Genomic DNA, 25,245 nt, shown 5'->3' with positions numbered 1-25,245 from the left:
TAGTCAACAGACAAAGAGGACTTTTATAGTATAATTCTATTCTCACATCAAGGACCATTACATTAAAAAATTTCAAACCTTAATTGAAATAAACGCTCTGAATGTCAGTGCTGTGACTGATCTCCCCCTACGTGTGTCTGCACGCCTCTTAGGAGACTTTTGCTTATAAAGCTTTTACTGTTAACTACTAGCCTGATGGGTCAATTACAGGCCATAGTAAAATCTGACAGAAGCTTGAGTCATGCAGTGTGTTAGAGGACCTCTATTTTTGACAGTATGATACAAGACACAGACTATCACTGTTCTGTCTGCTCTGGACCCACGCAGGAGCCCAACAAACAGAAAGGCTGTGTGAACAGGCAGAAGGTCAGACAGAGACCCCATCATTACTAACTATGTTTACTACGATACTACATGTGAAAGTGCAGGAGTCTGACCAACAAATCAGAGTTCCTCTGAAGACCTCTGCATTGTCACGGAGACAAACAATCAAGACCAGCAGCTTTACATACTTCAGCAACAAATGCTTGAAACAAATGCTGGTAAGGTTATTGAAGTGGTTACTCACCGACTCACACTCCCTCAGTTTCTTCTGAGCACTGTCAAAGTCAAAGTTGACATACAGGCACTCCACAAACTCTGTGATTGGGTCTTTGTAGGTGTAAGATTCCTGAAAATATAAATGAAATATAATTAAATACATCTATATGTTTACATATCAAATCTGCTTAAAGTCTGTTGAGGTCAATGTTAAGATGTACAAAATAAAGCTGACTTCTACTTAGAAATTTATATTCAATGTTGGTGTGATTCTTTTTATTAAACACAGCAGGGTGAAAATTCAAAGTCTGGTACCTGCTGTATGACCTTCACCAAATCCTTCAGAACCTGTCGACGCTTACGAACATCCTTGTTTGTAATGACTGCTGTGGTCAGGTAACGCAGGATGTGTGGGCACATGGTCTGGATGGCATTGAGGTATCTGGAATGAGGGAGGATAAAGGTAATGACTTATCAGATTGATCAAAGACATTATCTCCTTACAAGGACACATAATATAACATTTTGGCTGCCTGTTGGGCTCCTGGCATTTAGGACAGAGAAAAAGCCTTCGCAGATAAAACAGATAAATGTCCTAACAGGACCCTCACTCTGGACATGGGTCCCAGCTTTAAGCTGCCTCTTTCATTCGTGTCCTATGAGAGAGAGGAGAAAAAGGAAACCCTGGCAAGAAGCTATAGATCAGTGAGCAGGGACCTGCCCAGTGGCTGAAACCCAATCCATCAGGGACTGATGTTTCAACCACAGGTCAACTGGCTAAGGGCTGAACACAAGAGACAGGACGTTGTTACAGGCTGATTCTAATCCCACACCAACCCAGAGACAGATTTCTGTTGAAAACTTGGAAGTCTTCACTCACAAGCACAAACCACCTTCCTGCATTGCCTGCATCACCAAATTGTTTTATTGGTTTCTAAATGTCTACCTTTGAACCTCCAATTGACCACATTAAATCTGAAGACAGGAGGTGGAGTGGGCCCCTTCAGGTCTCCTATAGCTAAAGCCAGAGGAACACGAGAAGTTCAGAGAGAGAGTGGCGACAAGAGTTTAATTAGCTGAAACAATTAAAGGGATAGGGGACCAGTGGCAAGAGTGAGGTTGAGTCTAAAAACAGCACTGGTCTGCTCGGCAAAGGCATCGTCAGCCCGGTTTTAGGAGATCTCCCTCCCTCCCTTTGTAGTTGCTTGACTCCCGTGGAAGACCGCAACGCTCCTTGCTGTGTTCCTGATTAACTTACACCTACTCACTCTCCAGGGGGGGCTCCGATGGCAAGCAATCTTGCATGAGTCACTGTACCATATCTGGGGGGCATTCACCCTACCCCACTTAGGGGACTTCATCTTTTTCTCTCTTTTATTTTTTTTGTTTTGAGGCAACAAGCGTCGCTGCACTGGTTTGCTGAAGATGCTACTGAGGCATGCAGCCAAGAAATCAAGTGCAAGTTCATATTTCCACTGTTGAAGGGGGGCTATGGGAGACAAGAAGAGGGACAGGGTAACGAGGTCCAATTTCATGGCTTGTCTGGAAAAGAAAATCATGTCGAACAACTGAACAAGTGATATAGACAATGTAGTTACTCAGGGATACCTTATTGCAGTCGTATTTGTCCCATTTGCACCTGTATCATACTTAGATATTGAGCATTGTTTCCCCTAAAGTCAGTGCAGTCTGTCAATAGTACACAAACAAGGCTTTGGATCAACATCTGCTGACTGCGGGGGTAACGGAGGTCATATGTGGAACTGAAGGCCAGCTACTGGTCACCAACTTCAGCCAAAGGAAGTACTGGTCAAGAGATAGGATACAAGAGCCAAGCCTCAGTGGGAAAAACATGAGGTTTAGACTGTGAAACTGCAAAGCACACAAAACTACCTCAGTTTGTCCACACAGATGGTTGGGTGAGCTTTTCATGAGTAATTATTGGGCAGGCCCCCTTAATCATCCACAATAAAATTAAAAACTGAGTAAAATTCAGGGAACCAGACATTTGAGTGTGCTGTGTTGTGGTCGCCTGTCATACTGTCTGTGGAGCCCAATCATCTGTTCAATTATACAAGCCTGCAATCAGAACAGGGGGAGGGAGCAAACACATCAAAATAGGTGGTGTGCAAATTTTAACAGAGTTTAAAGTTTCCGATCTGCGATACACATGGCCTCGTTCTCGACTCGGAGAGTAAACAGACCACACGAAAACACACACACACACACACACACTTCTGCTGAAACCACTTTAAAAATACCAGCAGGGTTCATGAAGAAGCCCACCACCCAAAATGAGTTATTAAAGCAAATGCTTTTCTCTAAATCAAGTTAATGCTATAAAATGACTCCAAATGCCCAGGGAAGTAGGACTTACCTTGGAGCTATAATACAGTTTTCACTAATATACTTTAATATGGACTGATGATAGAAAATAAAGATGACATTTCTAATATAACTACACACATGCTGTACTAGTATCACGCAACACATCAGAGATGCAAATACACACGCAACTTGAGACAAAAAACCATAAGTCAGCAATAACCATTAATAAGTTATAAAAAGATTGTGTCTGAATTGCTATGCAATCTCTCAGATATATAATGTGGCAGCTTTTGGTACAATTCACCAAATATTAATTATGACAAAAAGAAATAATGTGGTGAAAAAGTTGACACATCTGAGCAAGGGGATTAACTTTGCTTAGCAATACACCTCTTCCATTGGTGCTGCTGGTTCACACAAAGCTATAGTAGTTAAAGTTGAACTATACACAAGATTATTTATCCTCCACTTTACACATAATCACGTAAAATTCATATTTGGTGTGAATAATTGCTGAATATGAAGTACTGGATCTCGGACCCCAGAAGACTAACTACTGCCATGCACACGAACTAATGGGCATGCTTCTACATAAATAAATACATTTATAAGACTCACAAGGATGGCATAATCTAAACTCAAAATGGTGACCAAAAGGCTTCAATATGGCTTAATAGTCAAACAGACCCAAGTTTCAACCAACCTTCACAACTTTGCTTTTCCTGTTCCCCTTGTTTAGTAGAATGCATCTTATCTTTAAGACTACTTCCTTTACTCTCACAAAGGTTTTCGCAATTTCCTGGTTGCAGGAGATCAAAACAAGAACACTTAAATACGACCATATTATAAATGTTTACTTACTGTGGCTGATAGAGAAACAGCTCAATGATATTGTCTCTGCCCTTGGGGTGGTTGAAGAAGACAAAGAGGGACCAGTGAATGAGCCATGTCCTCTGCTGGAGAGACTGGAGAGGGGATGTAACAGACTGGAGAGGACAAAGACAGAGATATAGGCAGGAAATAAAGACAGAAGGGGAAGAAGCACAGAAGAGAAATTACAAATGTATTTTTAAATTAAAAGTTGTCCTGTTCTCCAGTATAGCACATGAACAAGCAATTCACATGTTCTTGCCTCCTACATGGCCATCAATCAAATACAGACAACCACTATACACCCATACCCAAGTTCTTAAGTAGTCAGATGAGTGCATGTGGGTAAGGAATAAAATGCCACAGCAGAGCTGTACTGAACGTGAAATATCAATAAGAGAGTCTATGTAAGGGAATCTAAATGAGGTATCAAATTCTGAGAAGTGGGGCATTTACGTTGTTATCGATAGTCTCTCTTAGGCGGGTCAGGTCCTCCATGGCTGCCTCCCAGTTCTGCATCAGGATCTCAGAGGCCAGCTTGCCCCACAGCGAGTTCAGGGCATTCCTATCTGTAGATGGGACCTGAGGAACAGACATGTTGCATTGTTAAAACCTGAAGCACACAATGCTACAACTTGGAAACAACAGTTTTTCCACATTACTTGACAGATCAAATTCTGATTAAGAGATTAAGAGTCTTCTTATTCAGGGTAGCGGACTGCTCAGTAACATCTGCATCCATACACAGTGAGACTGGGCTTGCCACTACTTGCTTGGCTTCAGTGGCACTGCTGCACAGTGCAGTCACTTTTCTTATTTATACTGGATAAATGGATTAAATTATGTCATCCGAAGGGAATGGAGCTTGACAGAAAAAGAGAAATGGATCATGAAAGATTGTTTAGCTTTTAATGAAACCAAATTTGCTGCACTTTTAGATACAACCACTGCATTGCAGTTGACCATAAAGTGTAATATTTTCAGATTAGCATGTTAAGTGAAGGGATATTTGGAGCATGTGTTTAGCTTGCCAAAACCAAAGCATTTGGTTCCAGTGGAGTTCACTTTATTGGGCAATGCTGAGAATCATTCTCAGTCAGATCAATCTAAGGCGATATCAGTGATGATGGACTTGATCAATGCCTGCATCACAGGTTACTACATGCACATTTAAAGCAAGGATTTCAAATGCCATTTGTCTTGTTTGCAGAAAAGAATATTACATATAGTGTGGTAAGGTTAACTTAGACAAGAAAAAAAAATGTCAGACAGGTTGACCAAAAGCCCAGATATCCCAGCTTCTATTCATTAGAATAAGAGGGGAGACAGGACAACGATTCCAAAATTAACCTTTGACATGCACTGATGCCACATATAACACATTTGCTACTCACAGCTTTCCAAACTAGAGGATGTTGTTGCTTTTCTTTATTTCATATCTATGTCAAGGGAATACTTTTGGCTTTTGGATGATTGGTCAAATAAATTCCAGTCTGAAGAAATCAATTTGGTACTTTCTGATGGGTGTTTGTCATGTAGATATAGTCCATTTCCAGGGTTCTCCCCAGACGATGGAATGGTGGCGCAGCGCCGCTATACTGCTAGCTCAGTGCCACTATATTCATTTTGAGTGAGGGTGACAAGCGAGGTGAGGTGATTACAGTCAAAAAAAAAAATCGTACATGGGACGCCTGCTCTACCAACTGAGCTAAACGACGCCCCATCTTTGCGAATTTGAGGCAGCATGTCCCCTCAGTGTTGTCATAGGGCAGCAGTTGCATATTAGCTTATCATTGTAGCCAACACTGTTTCCCACCATTGCTCTGAATGAATCTCAAACTGTTTCACCCTGCAGAGGAAACCACTTCCTGTTACCAATGCCATAAATCTCTGTGCCAGGTTTAAAAGCATCCTCATCTCATCAACACTGCTGCCACAGATTTTATGAAAATAATTAACAGGACATGGAGACGTAATGTCACTGAGGACTGAGCAGCAACATACTTCTATTGTTTACTTCTACATACTTCTATCCCCACATTTCACAAACAACTACTGCCTTACAGCAGCTCTGAGGGGACATGCCACTTAATCAGACTCTCTGTTGGTCAGCATTTTGAAACATAATGTTACGATGCTCAGGGATTAGTAGACGGTGGCTGTCAGGCATCGTCGATTGACGATCGGAACCATCCCTAGATGAGATGTAAAAGAACAATTAATTTTATCCATTGATAATAATATAAGTGCAGCTTTAGTGATTATTACAGAAGGAATATCCTGTGCTGGTTTTCTGGCACTTAAACCCAACATCAACTACAGAGTTCCTACACTTCTCCATTGTCAAACTCAAGAAATTTACAAGTTTTACCACAACCTTACAGCTGTGTCCATTACATGTTCAACATATGTGTATTGTCACATTAAATTGTGTTGTTGTGCCATGAACAAAAAAAATGTATGTTTCACGATAGCATTCTGCAGAAAAGTGACAAATTAAAAGAAAACAAAGTTTGATGTTTCTCCTCCCATAGTAACTTCACAAACCTTGAAAATATTTTCAAGGATCTCCAGCACCCATACAGCCCTGCAACTAACCTGCAAAATGGTACTGCCCAAGATGTAAAATATTTAACAGGAGCATTATTTGAACAGTGAAATTGCTTTGTTATCATTTTGTTGTTAACTTTACTCCACTTCAAATATGAGAATGACAATTCCAATAATATCTACCCATTGCCTTCAGTAACTCTGGACAATTTTGTCGTTATCACAAGGTAATGAGGCTGAAATATGAACTGATGCTAATGAGACACATCTTTTTGAAGATAATCACTCTAAAAAACGTTGCAGGCTACTGTTTCCGATTTCCAGAACAGACTAAAATAAACAAAAAAGAAGCAGGTAATGAAACACAGGTTGAGAGTGCCTCTGAACCTCTGCAAGGCAATCATCTGTAGTGGACACTGGACTACACCCTCAGGCTCTGGGAAACTCTGTGCCACAGTAGTTCACGATAACACCAAACACCAGACACAGTGACATGAGTCAAGCAGGAAGTCAGGGTGGGTGTCTGCTGAGCGGCCAGAGAAACCTAGATCCTAACCACACACCCCCGGACACCGTTGGACAGCCACAGGATTGGACTGTGAGACATGACAGATGTACAAGTAGAGGAAACACTAAAAAAGAGCAGGTTTCCGCTGAAACTCCATAAAGTGGGAAAATTATTCAGAAATAAAGAGTTTTTTTTTCCCCCCTATGAAGACCAGTTTCACTCTGATAACATTTCAACAAACTACTATAATCTGGACAAGCGCAGATGAGGGGAAATATTTGGAAACTTCTTGTTGTATTGCCTTAGAAAGCGAACACAATAAGATGGTGTGTCTGTCCAACCAGGCAGACGGGCAGGGTTTCTTTGATCACATAGCACAACTCAGGTCCATGATGAGTGATTTTTTTTTTTAAGTGTAAAACTCACAAGAAAGATCGGTGTTGTTAACAGCAAGAGAAAAAATTGGCTCCACTGCCAGGATAAAGGTCAGCATTTCATCTGTTCAAGTGTTTTGTTTTGTTTGTTATTTTTTTCCCTCTCTTGGAAGTCCCTGCCTGCTACGTTTGGCTGACCTCCAGGTCATTATGGCAGCTTTCTACACACACACACAGTCTGGCTTTCACTAGTGGCCACGCTAGAAAAGTTTCAATACCTGGGTTTTTCCAGCAGTTACCTTAAGTTTCCATTGGTTTGTGAAATGAGCACATTTTCGCTGACTGACCAGCAACAATAAATTTACTGTGCTGGGGATCTGTCGGGATACTCAATCTTTATTCTTAACATTCAATCCCTGCATTAAGTGATGATATGAATAAGTTGCTCTTTTCGGGATAGGCCACACTGTAACAAGACCTGAGGCATGGATTTTGCAAGGCTGGCTTCCTTCGTTTAATTGACTGGGTTTCCCACGTTAAATGACTTTATGGAGCCTCACCTCTTCCATACGGGGGAGGGAGAGACAGAAGAAGGGCCTGTGAGAATGGGAGGTCCACAAAACACTGAAAAGAGTGGAGGGGGAGAGTGGTATACACACTCCCACTAATGAAATCCATTTCTTCCTTCTCCCTGTCTAAAGAGCCTCTTGCATTGTCAAGAGTAAGCAACAGATATCTGGTTACAGAGCCTGATCTGGCTGGAACTGAATATGAGGGGTCTAACAATTTGAGGGGTAAAAAGAAAAAGGAAAAAAAAAAACTGTGCTGGACTTCGAACAACATACCTCAATTAAAGCAATTTTGGTTTATTTAGACTGAGTTGCAAAGCCATAAACAACTGTTGTTGGAACAGTGGGACATATCCGTAGCAAGCTTTTGAAGACTTTTCTTAATGCATTTTTTTGGAGGGGAGTGGAAGTGGAAATCTTGGGTGAATTACCCGTCATCTTGTCACGGTTGCAACTCTTCCCCCTACAGATTTGAGCAGATCAGTGAAAAACCCATCAAATGAAGTACCCAACTGCTTTGGGTTAAGAGGGTTGTTTGTAGTGAAGAGGGTTCATCATCGCTCAGAGTCACTGCCAAGTTTTTGAGGAGGGGACACTCCAGCATAGTGAATGTGCATGACTAGCCAGAGTCACTGACATCCAAAAGACAAGAGGCAATGCAGTGCAGTATCATATGCCAATTAGACTCGGAACAAAAGACGGTCTTAATGTTTTTCACTCTAATGAAAAGACAAAATGTTGATCTTATTCTTGCCCATTCTCTCAGGGCTGGCTTTGGCATAAATCCTTGCTGGGCCGCAAAGTTAAATGCCGAACCAAAGACAAACAAAAGAAAGAGGACAAGTGAGTGACACTTGGAAACCACTGACTATGCAGGCTGGTTCCACTGGTAATTATAGGACATTCATTTGAGCTGAACTTCCTCACACTTGATGCAAGATGGTACCAAAAAAACAAATAAATGAACATTTGAAATTTTAAAAGTTAATTTCCCGCTGGACAAGTGTGCTTTATTTCAAATTGATAAATAAAGTCAGTCAACAGATACAAGCCTGGAGATGCCCTATATACAACCTTACATGCAGCTTCAATCTCAAACTCAATGCTAATAAGGAACTTGATTACAGTAATGGGAGAAAATGTGTTGGTTGCATTACTGAGAAATTAAAGCAAAGCAGCCTGTTGCCTGCAGGGTTTCTTGTAATCTGCTCGCTTTTCCATTACTCCACTGTCAACAAAATGCAGAAGATGACCATTTCTTTTTTATCTGCATTTTTGATGATCAACAGCGGCAATTGCTAGGCTAACTGACAAGCACATTGCATTTTGTGTGACTAGTTTTGTGTTTCTTGTGTTTGAGCAGCAACTTCATACAGCACTGTATACAGTGCATTCAGAATTATTTTGACCCATTCACTTTTTTCACCTTTTGTTCTGTTACAGCTTTATGTTGAAAACATTTTAATAAATAAATATTCCCCATCAATCTACACTCATTACACCATAATGACAAAGCAGAAAAACAGAGTTTTTTAAATTTTTGAAAGTGTATTAAAAAAGCAAAAACTGAAATGTAACACTGACCGCCATTTTCAGGTCTCTCCAGAGATGTTTGATTGGGTTCGAGTCAGGACTCAAGAACATTCACAAAGTTGTTCTGAAGCCACTTCTGCACTGACTTGGCTATGTGCTTAGTGTCACTGTCCTATTGGAAGGGGAATCTTCCACCGCGTTCAAGGTCCTCAATCCTTTGAACCAGATTTTCATTAAGGATATCTCTGTAGTTTGCTCCATTCAGCTTTCCCTCAACCCTGACCAGTCGCCAAGTCCCTACCACTGAAAAACATCCCAAAGCATAATGGTGTCCCCACGATGCTTCAATGTTGGGTTGGTATTGGGCAGGCGATGAGCTGGGCTTGATTTCCTTAAGACATGGCACTTAGAATTGGGGACAGCAGTTAAATCTTGGTTCATCAGACCAGAGAATCTTGTTTCTCACAGTCTGTGTCTCCTTTAGGTGCTTTTTTGCAAACCTTTCACCTTTCACAGGAGAGGCTTCTGTTTGACCACTGTGCCATTAAGCCCAGATCAATGGAGTGTTGCAGTGATGGTTGCCCTAAAAGTTTCTTGCATCTCCACACAGGATCTCTGGAGCTCATACAGACTGTCTCTGAGCTCTGAAGGCAGTTCCTTTGACCTCATGACTTGGTTATGGTTTTGATATGCATCATTAGCTGTCAGACCTTATATAAACAGGTGTATGCCTTTCCAAATCACGTCCAATCAATTCAATTTACCACAGGTGGACTTCAGTCAAGGTGGAGAAACATCTCAAAGATGAGCAAGAGAAATATTAGGCACCTGAGTTTTAGCAAATGTATCATGGCAGAGGGTCTGAATACTTATGTCAATGTCATATTACAGTTGTTCCTTTTTAATACATTTGCAAACACTTCTAAAATTCTGTTTCCACTTTGTCATTATGTTGTATTGATTGTAAATTGATGAACACTTTTTAATAAACAATTTTAGCATAAAGCTGCAGCATAACAAAAGGTGAAAACAGTGAAGGGGGCTGACTACTTTCTGAATGCACTGTATATATTGATCATCATCAGTGACTTTTTTGTCTTGTAATATGTCCAGTGTAATCTGTAACAATGGTGTTGTGATGACTTTATTATAACCAGTGAGATAAATTTCTTCCCGTGGTGTCCGTACAGCTGATTAGCACTTACTTTAAACTTATAGTCTGAAGGCCCCTTAAACCCAACCAGTAGTTGTTCCTCGGCATTTACACTAGTCTGAACATTTCACCACTGTAAGAAGGCTCTAATACAGAAAGGATACAATTATGTCTTATTATTATTCTTTTGTAATCCGAAACTACCCCAGTAGAGAAGGTAAAGCTCAACAGCAAAATATTCAAGGTTCACTTTTTAACAACCTAAAACAGGACAACTCAAAAGAAATGAGGTGGCACCTATCTGACACTTTAAACTCCACAGTGACTCAAACTTGGTTTTTGACCATGGCCACTGAAAGGTTGTGGATGTCTTATGGGAGGCAGCAGCCCATGCAGTCAAGCTGTGCAGAGCCCTTTCACTGCCTAGTTCATCTAGGTAAAGGCAAAGGGAGAGAAGCCACAAATGCCAGAACCCAGTTAACAAGTCTTTTTGTTTATAGAGGAAATGGGGAGTGTGCATGTGTACTAACAAGAATAGTGCCAGTACTGTCTGACCTGTAATTATTTTCATCTGAAAAACATTGGTTGGCATTATCCAATTTTTCAACATTCATTTTTAAACTGTTTGTATAACATAAATAGTTTTTCATCCCCTGGCTCATCATTTTACATTCAGGAAAAAAAGCATCCTTATAAAAACAGCCCTTAATAAGCACACCATCAGCACACTACCCATTGAACATACATAGACTCCCTGAAACACCTTACAAAATATATGTAACCCTCTTGATGCTAACTAAGAGATGCCTTGCATAACGTAAGCGCACCATAACCTCAGAAGTCGTGACAAGGGACTCTGGCCACAGCACTCAAATCAATAAGCTGTCTACTGAGGCCAGCCCTGTGAGAAGACTACAGACTGATTATGCAGTCCGCCACTGATCACTTGGCCCAGTAAAAGATCCTACTCAAGTCTTACAGCAGCAGTCTCCTCTTAATACAAAAGACGTGCAGGGAATTGAATAGGCAATGACGTAAGCTTATCACATTCAATTACTTCTAAGTGTTCTTTTCCTCTCCTATGCAAGCACTGGTCTTCTGAGGAATTAAAGCAATCTGGCAAACATAATGTGATGTTCAGTTTTAATATGTCAGAGAAATGCCTTAAGCCAGTTTATAAATGAGGACAGTAAAATACTATAGGCACTCTGTTAAGTGACGCAAGGTGTGCAGTTATCAGCAAACATCACCATTAATGTTAACTGGTGTTGAATGTCAATGACAAGAGTTGAAAACTTACCAAGACACGGAAGAAGTAGAGATATTCTGCAGCACCAGAGTAGTTTCCACACTCGTACTGGAACTTGGCATATCTGTAAAGCGTGTCCAAGTACTCCTGACGGAACTTCAAGAGAAATACAAGTTTATCAACATCACTCAGGATGAAAGAGAATTGCTGTCAAAACAAGTTACAGAAAAAAAAAAATTTTTAATAAAAAAAAAAAAAGATATATTTTTAAATTGAAATGTACAATGCAGCTATGCGGCAATCCCAGCTGTGTCATATATTGTTGCAGCATTTCAGGGTTAAGGTATAATCAAAATAAAAATATTACGCCTCAAAAATGTGGGATACTCCAAATATCTTTTAAATCCTCATAACTAAATTGAAAAATCTAATTTTAATTGCGTACCTATTTGTAGTGGTAACATACTTTTTCTCTTGCGGTGGCACACCACTGCTAAATAAATATAGAGTAAACACTGCTACAGCAATGTACCAAGCAGTGGTCAGGTGAACTAAATTAGAAATGGAGATGTATATATAGGGCTATCATTTCAAGCCTACTTGTCTACCTATATTTAACTGTCCTTCCTGCTGTCTAGTATCTCACAGCAGTGTGCACTGACGTCAGGCCATTCACAAGTATTCAGTAGAATTGGGACAGGCAGTGGGTGCACCGGGCCGCCCAAGCCTTTCCCACAGCATGCTGAGGGGCCCCGAGCCTGGGCTGTGTGGAGGTGCACTGGGGACAGCATGCAGGTCAGCGGGATACCGGAGTGGGAGGGGACCAATGGAGGGGAGTGTAAGAAGCCAAAAATCATGGTAAATATAGAACCTCCGGCATTCTTGCGGCTCTATCCACGAGTCCCGAGCTACTCCGTTTATTCTTAACAATTCACCACAGAATGTAAATGTCCGCAGAATTTGTGCAAGCCATACAAACCCCGAAAATGAGTTAAGGGTTTTGGGAAGTAATTCTGCATTTCCCTGCTCGGCCAGCCCCTCCCACTTCGCCCCTAAAACAACCATGGGTTCACACAAGAGCCATGGGAAATGCAGTGAAGAAGTGAGATGTCAGCAGATCAGGCCAACTTACGTTATGTTTTTCTGCCAAATAGTCAAAGAGCATTCGTCCATCCCTGCAAAAAAGAAGGGAAAAAAAGAAGCAAGACAGTTCATGTAGTTAGAGGTCATTTAACTTGAGTTGCAGTTTGGCTGACATACTGGTGTACGGAGTCCCCTTCAGGTACATTTTTCCACTTCTGTTCTAAATCAAGAGCTGTGCATACATGAAGACCATTTCACTTTTAAAACAGTGTGATGGGCTGTTTATTACAGTCGGTTTGGCCACTATAAATCTATGCTAGCCATGTCTAACAAATTATGTCTGGTGAGGGAAGTGCCTCTGAGTCTCTATGGCTTTGTCAAAATAAAAGGAATGCACTGGCTCTTCTAAACTTTTGTATCCAAACTGCGTTTTACTACTTTGCCTGTAACCTAAAATCTTGGTATTTATGTGGACACCACATTGAAACTATGTGTGTTTCTTGGGTATTTTCTTTTCCGTAATGTGAACAAATTAATGCACATTTGCTTGCAAATGTGTGATGTGTTATTGAGGCCAGAGCCAGATTCTTAGCTCTACAAACGCATTGCAGCACTGCAGATGTATCCCTCACAAAAGATACAAAATGGGCCAAAGAATAGTATCCATACAATGGCTGTCTTATTAGTGATACAAACTAGCTTAACTTATAAATTTTGCTTTGCACTTGTTTTGAGGTTTAGATGAAAAGCAGCTGTGCAGATGTCCAACAAGTGGCAACTGTTTCTGAAAAAGCCTGCACAGCATTACTGCCACCTTCTGCACTGAAAAGTCAAGGAGCAATCTATAGCAGGTTGACTTAAAAAACACACACAAAATAAGGGTTTCATTGCTTTAACAACTCTGAATAAATGAGAACATAAATCATAGCTCACTCTTGTGGTTTTCATAATCTACCATGTGTGTCCAACAATAACAGGCCGTTTATAAATATGGTACTAACACGGTTTACTATGACAGCTGGGCTTAAGTGGTTGTCCAAATAAAGTCTGGTAAAGCAGATTAGCCTACTGTTCAAGAAAAGTCCTGAGACCAATAGGTTCTATTACCCTGTAAAATGATTTATGCATCAGTGTGTGTTAAACCAAAGTACAGGGCAATGGGGTTCAAATAACAACCCATTTCTCATTCCCTGCACCGAATGATCGTCTAATCCAGAAATAATGTCAAAAACAAGCAATCGCATCAAAAACTATTTAGCCATAATGATGGAATAAAACTGTTGCATGTCCTTTGGCTTCAGAGCGAATTCTTCATTGACCCCAGATGAGTTCCCCATTGTTTCATAAAATCAGATGGTATGAAGAGAAAATTCTTTAACTTAAGACAGACACAAGATACCTCATCCAAAAAGAAGATTTCCTCCTGACTTAGCAAATTTACAATAACATGGACATAAATAAATCAATGTTGCTATTATCAGTCTTCAAATCTCGTAACAGTCCATATTAATCTGTGTCTTATAAACAAATGTCTGCAGCCCAACTACAACAATACAATAAAACAGTACAAATTGAAAATAAATGAAAATGGAAAATGCTTTTGATTAACTGTACACACTCTTGCCAAGAAACAAAGGGAAGGACACAGACTGAATATGACCAAACTATTTTAATCACCGTCTACAACAAAACAGTCTTAATAAAAGTTAACCACAGCATTTTGCGTCTGTCTCTTTTTACGTCCGTCTTTGCTGACTCGCCCCTAAAAAAGGCCAAGTGCGTTTTTCATTCAAAATGCAGTTCCATTGACTCTACAAAATCTTTTTGCAGTGCTGCTGTTCCATGTATGGTTTCAAATAACAGGTTTTACTAATCCTAGAAAGATGGCAAGAAAGACCAGCAATAAATTTCACAACCTCACAAAGGCGAATCATATCTCACATAAAATCTGTTTTAGGACAGTAACAACAATCATTATAATGAAATACACCAGTCTTTATTCATAAATGAGAGCTTTTACCTGGTGGACTGCATCTGCCTTGTAGTCTCTGGGTCCTCAAACATCTTCACAATGGGTTCTGTCTCTGACTGCAGCTGCTTTAGCTGGGCCACAACCTCAGTCCTCTTCTCCCTTAGAGCTGACACAGGGAGGATAAAGAAGGGCATTAACTACAGCAACACCATAAACCAATACTTACACAGCCTGCAACCAAGCACTGGAAGTGCTGTGAATAAAGTTTACTGCTAAATGGATTCTAAATGGAGTGAGTGAATTTCAATATCATCCTTGCTATTGTGTAAGTGGTTGCTGAAGAAGTGCAGATAAGGAGTGTGTATCCATAATGTGTCAACACTTACTATGGGGAATTTCCTTTTCAGAAAAGAGGCTTCTGTGCACATCCATGGCGAAGTCCACCATGTTAGTGTCACTGAGGAGGTCCAGTTTCCCATTAAGCAGCTCCTGCTCATTGTAGATCTACAAAACAATAATAGAAAACAGAGGTAAGCGGATGCTTTGTACAACATTATTATAACTCCGGGGCACAGAAAAAGTTATACTAACTTACATACTGTATGTTTTCAATTAATAAATTATAACAAAGTACAAATTCTTATTGTCAACTGATTTAACCTTTAAAAACATATAAAGTATACGTTGCCTGTATAGTAAATATTTTTACTTGATAACAAATGGCGTGCTGGCTATTGTTGATGGTATTTTAACAACATTCAGTTTAAATTAAACCAAACATATTCGCCATGACTAGCTAACTGCACGTAACAGAGACATCTAGAACAGAAACTGACATTCATGTGAGCATTTTAACTTAACCTTCTGATACAGAATACTATATTTATCACCGAACTCAGCCGGGGTTACGTATTGCAATTGATAATCGTGTTATGTGTTATGAACAATCTTAATCATTATTTTCCGGCTTTTAAGCGATCCTTGTCACAGACAAACTAAATACATACTCAGACTTTTGGGGTTATTTATACAAAATGAACGACTTTTGTTAGCTTCCAATGGTTAGCATTGACTGAGAGCTAACTTACGCCTGTTTTATACACCCGTATAACCCCACCGGGCGGGAAAGTCGCTGACCTACAGAATGCGAATGTGTATGGAAGCACCGCCCAACAACGACGTGCACCCTACTACGCCGAGTACAGGAACCACGCACTCCTAAAACCACCCGAAACAGCGCGTGGCTCGCTCACCAGCTTTGTGTCAAGCTTGTCCAAACAAACGCAGGACTTCCGATGCCTTTTTTTCAAACGTAAAGTTCAGTGGAACTCGTTGGTGTGTTAAAATGTACCATGCGCAAACTTTCATGTCGCGTTTTTTGTCATATTTATCCATGTCACAACTGCAATTATTAAATCTACTTATTTTGTTCAATTCTCATGGAGAGTCATCCATTTAAGCCACAGGTAACTGTTTCGACGCTTTTATTTTGAAACCATGTCTACATTTCCGGCTACACTCCGGATGAACGTGGTTACTTTACACAGCTCCAGAAAATGTGGACAACTCCGTAGCGCTTTAAAACGGCTCAAAAGCCATATATAGTTACTTTAAATAACGATAAAGTGAACCGAAAGTTGTATGTGTTCGTATAGTTCGTACCTCTTTGACAGACAGGAACTCCAGGAGAGGGAAAACGAGATGACGGTCTAAAAAGTGGGCAATTTTGGTGGTGAGGTCGTATTCCGCCATCTTTGCTCCGGGGAAAGGAAGAAGGAAGCGCGTTTCAGCTTTGTGCAGAGTGGCGGACCAATCAGCGACGTCCTCTGCATCCTCACTGAAAAGAGTGGTGATGCTGCTTTCACAGGGTTTTTATGAAGTGCATGCTGTCCACTTATTCTGTTCTGTATACAGTATTAAATCATTGTGATAGATAGATAGATAGATAGATAGATAGATAGATAGATAGATAGATAGATAGATAGATAGATAGATAGAATTTACAGTATGCAGGCATGATAAAACTATACAGAAGGCAAATTTCAGTTTCAGTCATTCTTTTGCATGTTTGCAGTTCCCTGATGGTGAGAAAGAGACTTGAAATTCACCCACTATTTTACCATTTCACCCTTCCTGAAATGTGTAGCCTTTTCTTTTCTTTTCTTTTTTTTTTTTTGTTAGCCTCACTGGGTTCTCAGAAGGATGCATGACTGTGACTCGTAAACCTTTCAAAATTGCCATAATTTCCTTGCGGTGTTGATACAGTGAAACATTTCATTTATAAAGAGGGATCAGAGCGAACGTTTTGTTGAATTTAAAAACACAGGCTTTCCTCCAGACACCGCCAATATTTCTCCTGTAAGCCTGTGTGTGACTGACTTCTTCATGGGACCAAAACCATTTGAGGGCAAATATAGTCATGATGATCCGGCACTCACACGCCCGCTAAATTTGAATGAAAACAACCAGATAATTTCCAATCATTTGACTTTTCCACAAGGCTATAGAATGTCTCCACTGTGCATCTGAACCCAGCCTCCTTTCTCCTCCTCCAGCAGCCGCTTCATAAAGGTGCCCATGTGTTGGCCATACTCAACAACAGCCAATATCAGCTACTAAATGGCCCATCTCTAATAGGTTTCACTACTACCTTGTTTTCTTGACAACCACACGAAACTGTCTTGTGTCCTCGCACAATTCCTCCCTTGTTACCGCTGAGCTCTCTCTCCTCCACTCCCACTTCTCCCCACCGCCTGACGGCAGGTAGAAATGAGTCATAAACAGACAGCACTCACCATGGCCATTTGCTGTTTTACTGGGTGCTTCTGACACAGTCAACTCTGGCTCAGTGGCAGCTTGCTTAAATTGAAAAAAAAGAGAGAGAGAAAACCCTGCTTTTATTCATCTGAAGACCCCATTGTGTTGTCTGCTTAATTTCAGCAAAAGTTGTGCAGGAGTCACCCATATGGTCATTAAATCAGTTTGGCAGGCATCATTTAGGAATTTGTCTCTATTAGATCATTCATGATTTAATTTAAATACTTAAAAACTCCAGCCAGTTTGGCTGCTACAAGTTAGCTTTATAAGGTCAAATTGAAATACTTTCTGTGTTTCTTTTTTTAAAGTACCAGTTTCACTAATGTGAGCAGCTATGCACACTGTAGACACATTTCTTAAATGTCATGTTTGTTTGGTTTTGTTTTTTGTTTTTTTTGCTGAATGTGGTCATTTCAATTCTCCTTTTTTTCTTGAAGTATTTGAATTGTTGATCATTTTAAAAATCATTTGATGTTTCTGACTGATGATAGGATGAATTTTTTTTTTTTCTGACAGCAGGAGAGCATTGTTTTTTATCTCGCTATGAATTTATATTTGCAATGTCGTTCATACTTACATAGTTACATACAAAAACACTGTAGTTCATATGAGTGCACTTGGCAGAATATGAAGATGTAATATATACAGTGATAAGGTTGAACATGTCAGCGGGTACATGTTTGACTGTAATTCTACCACTTTAACATTGTTAATTAAAGCAGCTACAGGGAGCTTTCATTTTTGCTGATTATGGTGACCCCTGTGGACAGAGTCAGGTGTGTCACCATTATGTTGTAAATATCCTGATCCTGCTAGCTTGTGAATTTGTTTGAAAGTGTGTGAAACAAAGACACAAAAGATTTCTTCTTTAAGCACAGCCATTTGCACAATATATGCTGATGAGGTAACGTATCCATCTGTGGCTACACAATTAATAACTGTACTAGACAATGTTGAAACAAAGCTGTAGCACCAGACTGCAGAGCAGCTTCTTTCCTCAGGCAGTCAGTCCCTTGATTCCTCCTCAGCACTTTGCCGTGAAATTGTTTTTTGAAATAGAAAAACTATAGTAACCCTATAGAAATGGCCAGTCTTTTTTGCTGCTGGCATTAAATTGAGACTGTTTCAGCAGTTGAAACATCTAGAAGAGGCCATCAAAGACAACATTAATAACCCTGGGAAGGGCCTTTGTTTTTAACAAAATAAAAGTAAGGTTCAATTCCTCTCACCACCTCAGTAACTTTCATACTTACTGAGCAGGAAAACCTCTACGTGTCCTTCCAACCTAAAAGTGATCATAAACCAATAATTGTTCCTCCATGTAACATAAACAGACGCACTATTTCGTCCATTCTCAGTATAATTTGAGTTGTGTGCTTGTGTTTTATGTGCAGGCAATAATACTTGTTATTACACAATATTGAATTAGGAAGCAGCGGGAAAGGTCTTCACTGGTCCAGGCAAAGCCAATGAGCATTCTCAGATAAGTTAAACACCACAAGCTAAATTCAAACCGACAAGAAATCATGTATTTTAAACACTGATATGAAGGCCAAATTGCTTTGGTTTCTCTTGTTTCAACCAGCTAATCTTGATTTTGAAAAAAAAGGTGCTTGGGAGGTAGTGTTTTGGAAAACATGTGCAGGGAAATATTCTGTGCTTTCTTGGGATTTTCTTCAGTTTTCTTTCCTGACGCCACGCTAATGTTATTTTGCTGATAGCATGCCGGTATCGCATAAACATGTTCAGTCTAGACTTCAGTCTTCAGAGTAATCACTGAGCGGAGACGTTCTCTATCTTTCTGTTCAAAACTAACCTTTGACCAGTTCTTTCATTTGGTAATAGAGGTCTTATATTGCATATTTAAAAACTTGCAAACCAAACAATCCCTGCTGCTGAGGGCCTGGCCATTAGGGCCTGAACTATGCTTAATACATGTTTTCAAAGGTCCAGTTCCAGCTTACTCATCTATCCCCGAAGAGAAAAGCAAAGGCACATCTGTGAATTGCAAACAATTTGGAAAAAGGGCAAAGAGGTATAATTTAAGTTTGGATTATACCAACCCAAACTTAAAATGGTGACTGTTTAAAGGAACAGTTTGGCATTTTTGGAAATACATTTGCTGTCTTGCTGAGAGTTACATGAGGATATTGATACCATGGTCAGATCTGTATAGTTGATATGTAACTGGAGCCTGGCAAGGTCACTTAGCTTAACATAAAGACTGGAAAATAGAATTCACCTGGCATCATTTTTGTTACACGACCATAAAGTGTAAAAACAACAAGTTGCAGTTTTACAAGCATTCATGTTCCTGAAGTCTTGTCATCAACCTCGTGTTGCCAGGCAACCAGCAGACTCTCCAGGAAGTCAGTGCTCCAGGCCAAGAAATAGATTGGCCCACAACCCCTTGTAAAACTGCAACTTGACGTTTTTACACTTAAGCATATGAATTATACAATTAGTTTGGTTTGACTGGGCTGGAGCTCAGCTCAGCTCAGGCTCCAGCCCAATCGAACCCAACTGGTTGTGTAATTCAATTGATTTGAAAATCCAAATCACATCTGTCTCATTCAGTATCATTAGACAACTATCCCACGGTGACTGAACAAATGTAGATTTTAGGCCTACTGTACAATGAGCATCATTAATAAATGCTTAAGAAAACTTTAGTTAATAGATTTTCTTTGTTAACAAACACCGAAATGCTTCATAAGCCAGTGTGTTATGGTTTATAAACATCAGTTGCATCTTTATAACGGCAATCCAAATAATATCTACAGATGAACTATAATAGAGATATAATGATCGTATGTCTCTGAGATTCTCTGGAAAATCAAGCCATTTCTCATTGGACATATGCCGTATCAGGAGATGAGGAGATACATCTTGTTTTGTGTTCTATATGGTCCAAGGGTGATCTCATTCATGCAGTATGGGATGACATGAGCTCTATTCTAGTGGTATCAAAGTGGCCCCATACTGAAAGATAGACGTTAATTGAACAAAAAAATATGTATCGATCATGATTGAAGGAAAATCAGTCACATTTGGATCATATCTTGGAATAGTCTGGCTATAATATGGCTGGATTCTTGGCGTTGTATTGGGGTACTGGCCTATATATTTGGGTTATTGAACTTCTTTCTTTAGTGACCTCACAGTTCTCCCAAGAGGTTAGTCCCCCCCCTCAAAATCATTTAAACGAAATGGCCAACAAATGAAACAAAAATGACAATGCACTCACTTCTCCTTAGTGGAGTCCATTTAGATTGATTCAACTGAGATAGTCAGAATCAATCTTAGATGTAGAAGGCTCAAAAGTCTGAGACCATTAGTAATGACCCCAAACACATCTCAATGATTTAAAGCACTGCTTAAAGACCAAAGAAGACTGATGCGTCCTGACTGTCATGGACTCTCCTCCATAGTCACCTGACCTCATCCCCTACTGAAAGGTTTTTAGGGCATTTGCATGCTGTTAATAGAGCAAATAGAGGGATATACAAAATAATACAATATTCTGAAATTCATGGAGCTTGTTGTTTAGTTTATTCAGCTTTTTTTTTTTATCAAATTGTTACATTTTTTCAGAATTTGTAATATTTTTAGGTTTGAGTTGACTAGTGGTCACAGACCCAACTGTATCTTATTCATAAATCACCAACACTCTGGTGTTAGGTATAATCTGGTCTGTGCTTAAGCAATAGAAAAAATAATAAAAAAAAAAACATATTTAGAAAATTCCATGGCAACATCTGCTTCTAGAAAAGATATTGTTCCTTTGGAGTCTCCATATCCGTCTTTTCATTGGAACTACTTTCTACTGAAGAAATAGCACCTGTGATAACAGTTGACAGTGCGGCCCATGGGAACCAAACCACTCATACCCAACCCACCAACTGCAAGGACAAGTGCTCCCCCAACAATATGTAACGTGTAAGTGAAGCCTATTTACCCATGTTTCCAGTCTTTATGCTAAACCAACCAGCTGCTGGCTTGTTAAAGATGTAGTGCAGATAGGACAATGGCGTCCAAAAATGTCCAACTACTTGATTAAGGCCGAGTCTATGCAATCGTGCATAGTTCCTGCGAACATGAGCCCCACACTTTGATTGTTTAACCTCTTGTGGATGCAGTTCACGGCCGTCAGCTCGCTAACATAACTTTATTTTGGCGATTTCTCTTCAACTTTGTAATCTCCCCCTGCCAAGGTGCTTCTCAGTCAACCCAACCAACAGGCTGAATGTGACTAATGATTTGTTCCCAGCAACGCCCATAATATCCAGCCAGGATGGTGAATGAAGAGGTTTGGGTTAAAGGCTTATCAAAACTTTAAACAAAACCCATAAAAGTGGAGTAAATATAAACAGTCATCCAACATTTCTGTCTGCTCAAATCAAAGCATGCGCATGTTTTTGTAGGATGAAGCAGTTGCGGGCGGTGACGGCTCTGACCACACATGATCTCCAGGTCCAACACTGGGATGCTCAGACAGCAACACATTTCAGCATGCAAGAAGGTTATCCATCATTCTACGTGTTTGTCTTGCAGAAAACACTCCTCTGCCTTAATGGGATAAACTTAAAGGGCGCTGCTGTGACGGGCCAAATATTCCATGAAAAACCTCAGCTCTCCAGTTCCCTGAAAGCTTTCTTGGTCAACAAATGAATCCAAGAGAGGGAGAGGAGATGACACTGCCAAAGACACCCACCACTGGCCTCATTCTAATATCTGTCAAAATATAAATCAATAAGACCTGAAGACGAATGACTCGGCGCTGTGTGTAGCAAAGCCAAGCATCCCTGCTCTGAATCTGAATTCCAGCATCTCATATGAATTTCAATGATTCTTTTGTAAACTTTTTAGATATGCATCACCTCGCTCTGTGTGTGTGTCAGGTTATAAATCAGCGGCCCACACTCCTGATTCGGTACACAGTGCTGACTTCAGCAGTGTCACACTCAATGGCGGAGGGATGAAGGTTATCGACCAGGCCCGCAGGCCAGAAAACAATGCAAACCTCCAGCGAGCGCCCGATGGTACCAAGCAAAGAGGACATCTGCGCAACACATGTCAGCCGCACAAACAAGGAGTGACTTGTACTATACATCAGCAGCATCGCAGAAGGCACACATGGGAGAAGATCAATATTTGACCTCTCTAATCCTTCCTCAGATGCTCGCTCCTCTCGTTATGCATAACTTCACTCGTCCTCTGCAATTTGCTTTGAAAAACATGACATTACAGAGAACATGGCACTATCTCCAAATTTGTGGTGGTGAGCATTCTTACCAGAAAAGAAAAGTGAAATCGGATAACTCCAGATTAAGTTGTATAGTTACAGGCTTCCACTGCATGGGGGATGAGATTTGAATATCCTTCTTCCTGCGGATTTTACATTTCTGTAATAATTGCTATTGTGTGTATTTATGCAGCTAAGTGGAGGTCTCTGAATAAAACCACTCTCGAGCTAACGGAAAGAAAGTAAGACCAGTGAACAACAGCCGTGACTTCTGTGAATGTCAAACCTCAGCGTCGACCCCCTGAGAGGTTGTAGAAGTGCTTTGTATTTCGAGTTGGAACCACGTATGAAAAAAAAATGCTGGTGGAATGAATGAACTTCACCAGCTGCCGCAACTTAAGATGAAGATGATGTGATTCTTGGATGAGACGGAGAAAGAATTTTCAATATTTGGCTCGGAGGTGTCAAAATTGTCACGTCACTGCCAAATCCTCTCTCAGAGATCAAACTTTCTCTTTAATAAGACTGCATGAGGGTTATGTAAGATCAGGCTTCAATGTAAAGTCCTCCGATGAGACTCTTTTTTTTTTTTTTTCTACTGTAATAAATTCAAGGAGGAGCGCAGGAATGTGTTCGTGTAGAAATCAATTTATGGCCTCCAGAGCTTGTAAGAATGAGTTTTTCTCAGTCTAAATTACCATCACTTCTCATGATGAATGTGGCCATCACCTACAGCCTGCTCTGAAGTGTTTCGGAGGTAATCTCACACATGCTGATGTTAAATCCTTGTTCGAATTTAATGAGAAAGGACGATGGGCTATTAAAACTAATCTAGCAACACATAATATACTACATGTGGTAATACTCCAATCCACAATAAGCAATCACGCTACTGCACAAGGTGTCAGGGGAGCAATACGTCCAACACTTCGTACCGTGTGAGGAACATCAATTACCAGCGTGGTGCTGCTCTGACATCGGGCTGAATATTGTTCTTGGCACCAAAGTGAGGACGGAGAAGAGCAGGAGATTGAGGAAGCCTAATTGTGATGTGCCATAATTTCCCGCTCAGGGCCTCTCACTCAGGATATGGGTAAGGTCAAAGGTGCAATAGAGGGAGTCCATCAGAGGCAAAGCGTGCTGAAGTCATCTGTACAGAGTTATTCGCGGTGAGGTGAAAGCAACTTGCTCAGACAGGGGACCTAATCAGATTTCAAAGTAAACACAGCGCCGCCGGCTCCAGAAGGCTGAGTCCAAACATTGTTGCTAATTGCATCTGTCTTCATTTTCCGCAACTCACTGTACAACACCAACGAATGAGAAACCTAGATGGAACAGGAACTATTTCAAAACCACAGAGAGCACCTCAACCTTACCTCAATTTTGAGTCCATAACTGTTCATTTTAGAGATTGCCAACTCTGATTGCTTCTGTCAGAAATCAAAATATAATGCCTGTGAAGTGTTTCTACTGGAATATTTTGCTTTTTTTTTTTTGATACATGGAGAACGAATAGGAAAATATATATAGGCTTGTCCTGTGTGCCATATGTGGGGGCTTCCAGAGCATGGAAACCTACGTAAGCACCAGTCAAGTAGTACAATTTGGGTTTTCAGATGGCTGCAATTGATCTCCCATATTGTGACATTTCTGCACAAGAGAGCTGCTCCAAGTTAAACAGGCACCTTATGTCAAGAGGCTTTTTTTTTTTTTTTCACCACCGCCACATCCAGCTGCATCTCAAAGTTATAGACAGCTTGTTCATAGAGCGCTTTTTACCATCGTGTCCTGAAATCCCAGGAGTCACAGCTGCTGCACGGTGTTTATTGCGGGTCACTGTTAGGGCCCTGGCCTTCAGTGGCACCTTGGCAGACAGGGGAAAGCCCTCTTCCCTAGAGGACAGTGTGTGATTGTTTTAATGTGGTCTCTTTGGTATTTCGCGTTCCAGCAAAAACCCAACCACATATCAACTGACTGCCATGTGCAGACTTGAAAATTACAAGTGCACAGATCGCCAAAGCTGAGCGTAACCTAAACTGTACACAGTGTTATTATTTGTATCCCTGACAGGGATGATGACATTTCATCGCTCCCTTGTGCACTTGCCCATTACTGATGATGTTAGGCTGTTTTACAATATCATTGTCCTTTGGAAAATAAATCTCCTTGTTGTCCTTTGCAACAGAACATCAACAAAGTATGCATAACAGTAGGCTGTATGCAGTGAGCAGCACTGGATATGACATCAGGTCTCTGAAATGTCTCTGTAAGCAAGTTTGTGCTGAGCCCACATCAACAAGTGTGCAATGTGGTAAGAGAGAAGTGTGTAAGCGAGCATACACTGGGAGGGGATGAGATTCACAGAGGCTCCTCAGGGAAATCAGGATAAATTGTAGATGTGCTTGGAAAGCACATTTCATATTTTCGGAGGAAGCTGATTCTCGGCTCGAGCCG

General features: G+C 40.5%; 1 protein-coding gene across 1 annotated transcript in view; it reads right to left on the bottom strand.

The window, feature by feature from the left end:
- Positions 1-16,550, bottom strand: part of eif3ea (eukaryotic translation initiation factor 3, subunit E, a) — a 30,821-nt gene extending 14,271 nt beyond the window's left edge. Inside the window, exons 1-9 of the mRNA XM_037073510.1 lie at positions 16,392-16,550; positions 15,116-15,233; positions 14,778-14,895; positions 12,807-12,849; positions 11,726-11,830; positions 4,195-4,320; positions 3,730-3,854; positions 856-982; positions 569-670 (exon numbers count right to left, since the gene is read on the bottom strand). Of these exons, the coding sequence (XP_036929405.1) occupies positions 569-670; positions 856-982; positions 3,730-3,854; positions 4,195-4,320; positions 11,726-11,830; positions 12,807-12,849; positions 14,778-14,895; positions 15,116-15,233; positions 16,392-16,481 (954 nt within the window). The 5' untranslated portion in view covers positions 16,482-16,550. The remainder of the gene's footprint in view (positions 1-568; positions 671-855; positions 983-3,729; positions 3,855-4,194; positions 4,321-11,725; positions 11,831-12,806; positions 12,850-14,777; positions 14,896-15,115; positions 15,234-16,391) is intronic.
- Positions 16,551-25,245: the final 8,695 nt, after the last annotated feature.

The sequence above is a fragment of the Acanthopagrus latus genome, chromosome 17 (assembly GCF_904848185.1).
Source record: "Acanthopagrus latus isolate v.2019 chromosome 17, fAcaLat1.1, whole genome shotgun sequence".
Classification (NCBI taxonomy): Eukaryota; Metazoa; Chordata; class Actinopteri; order Spariformes; family Sparidae; genus Acanthopagrus; species Acanthopagrus latus.
Note: the sequence above shows the minus strand (reverse complement) of the source record. Positions and strands in the feature narration are given on the sequence as shown.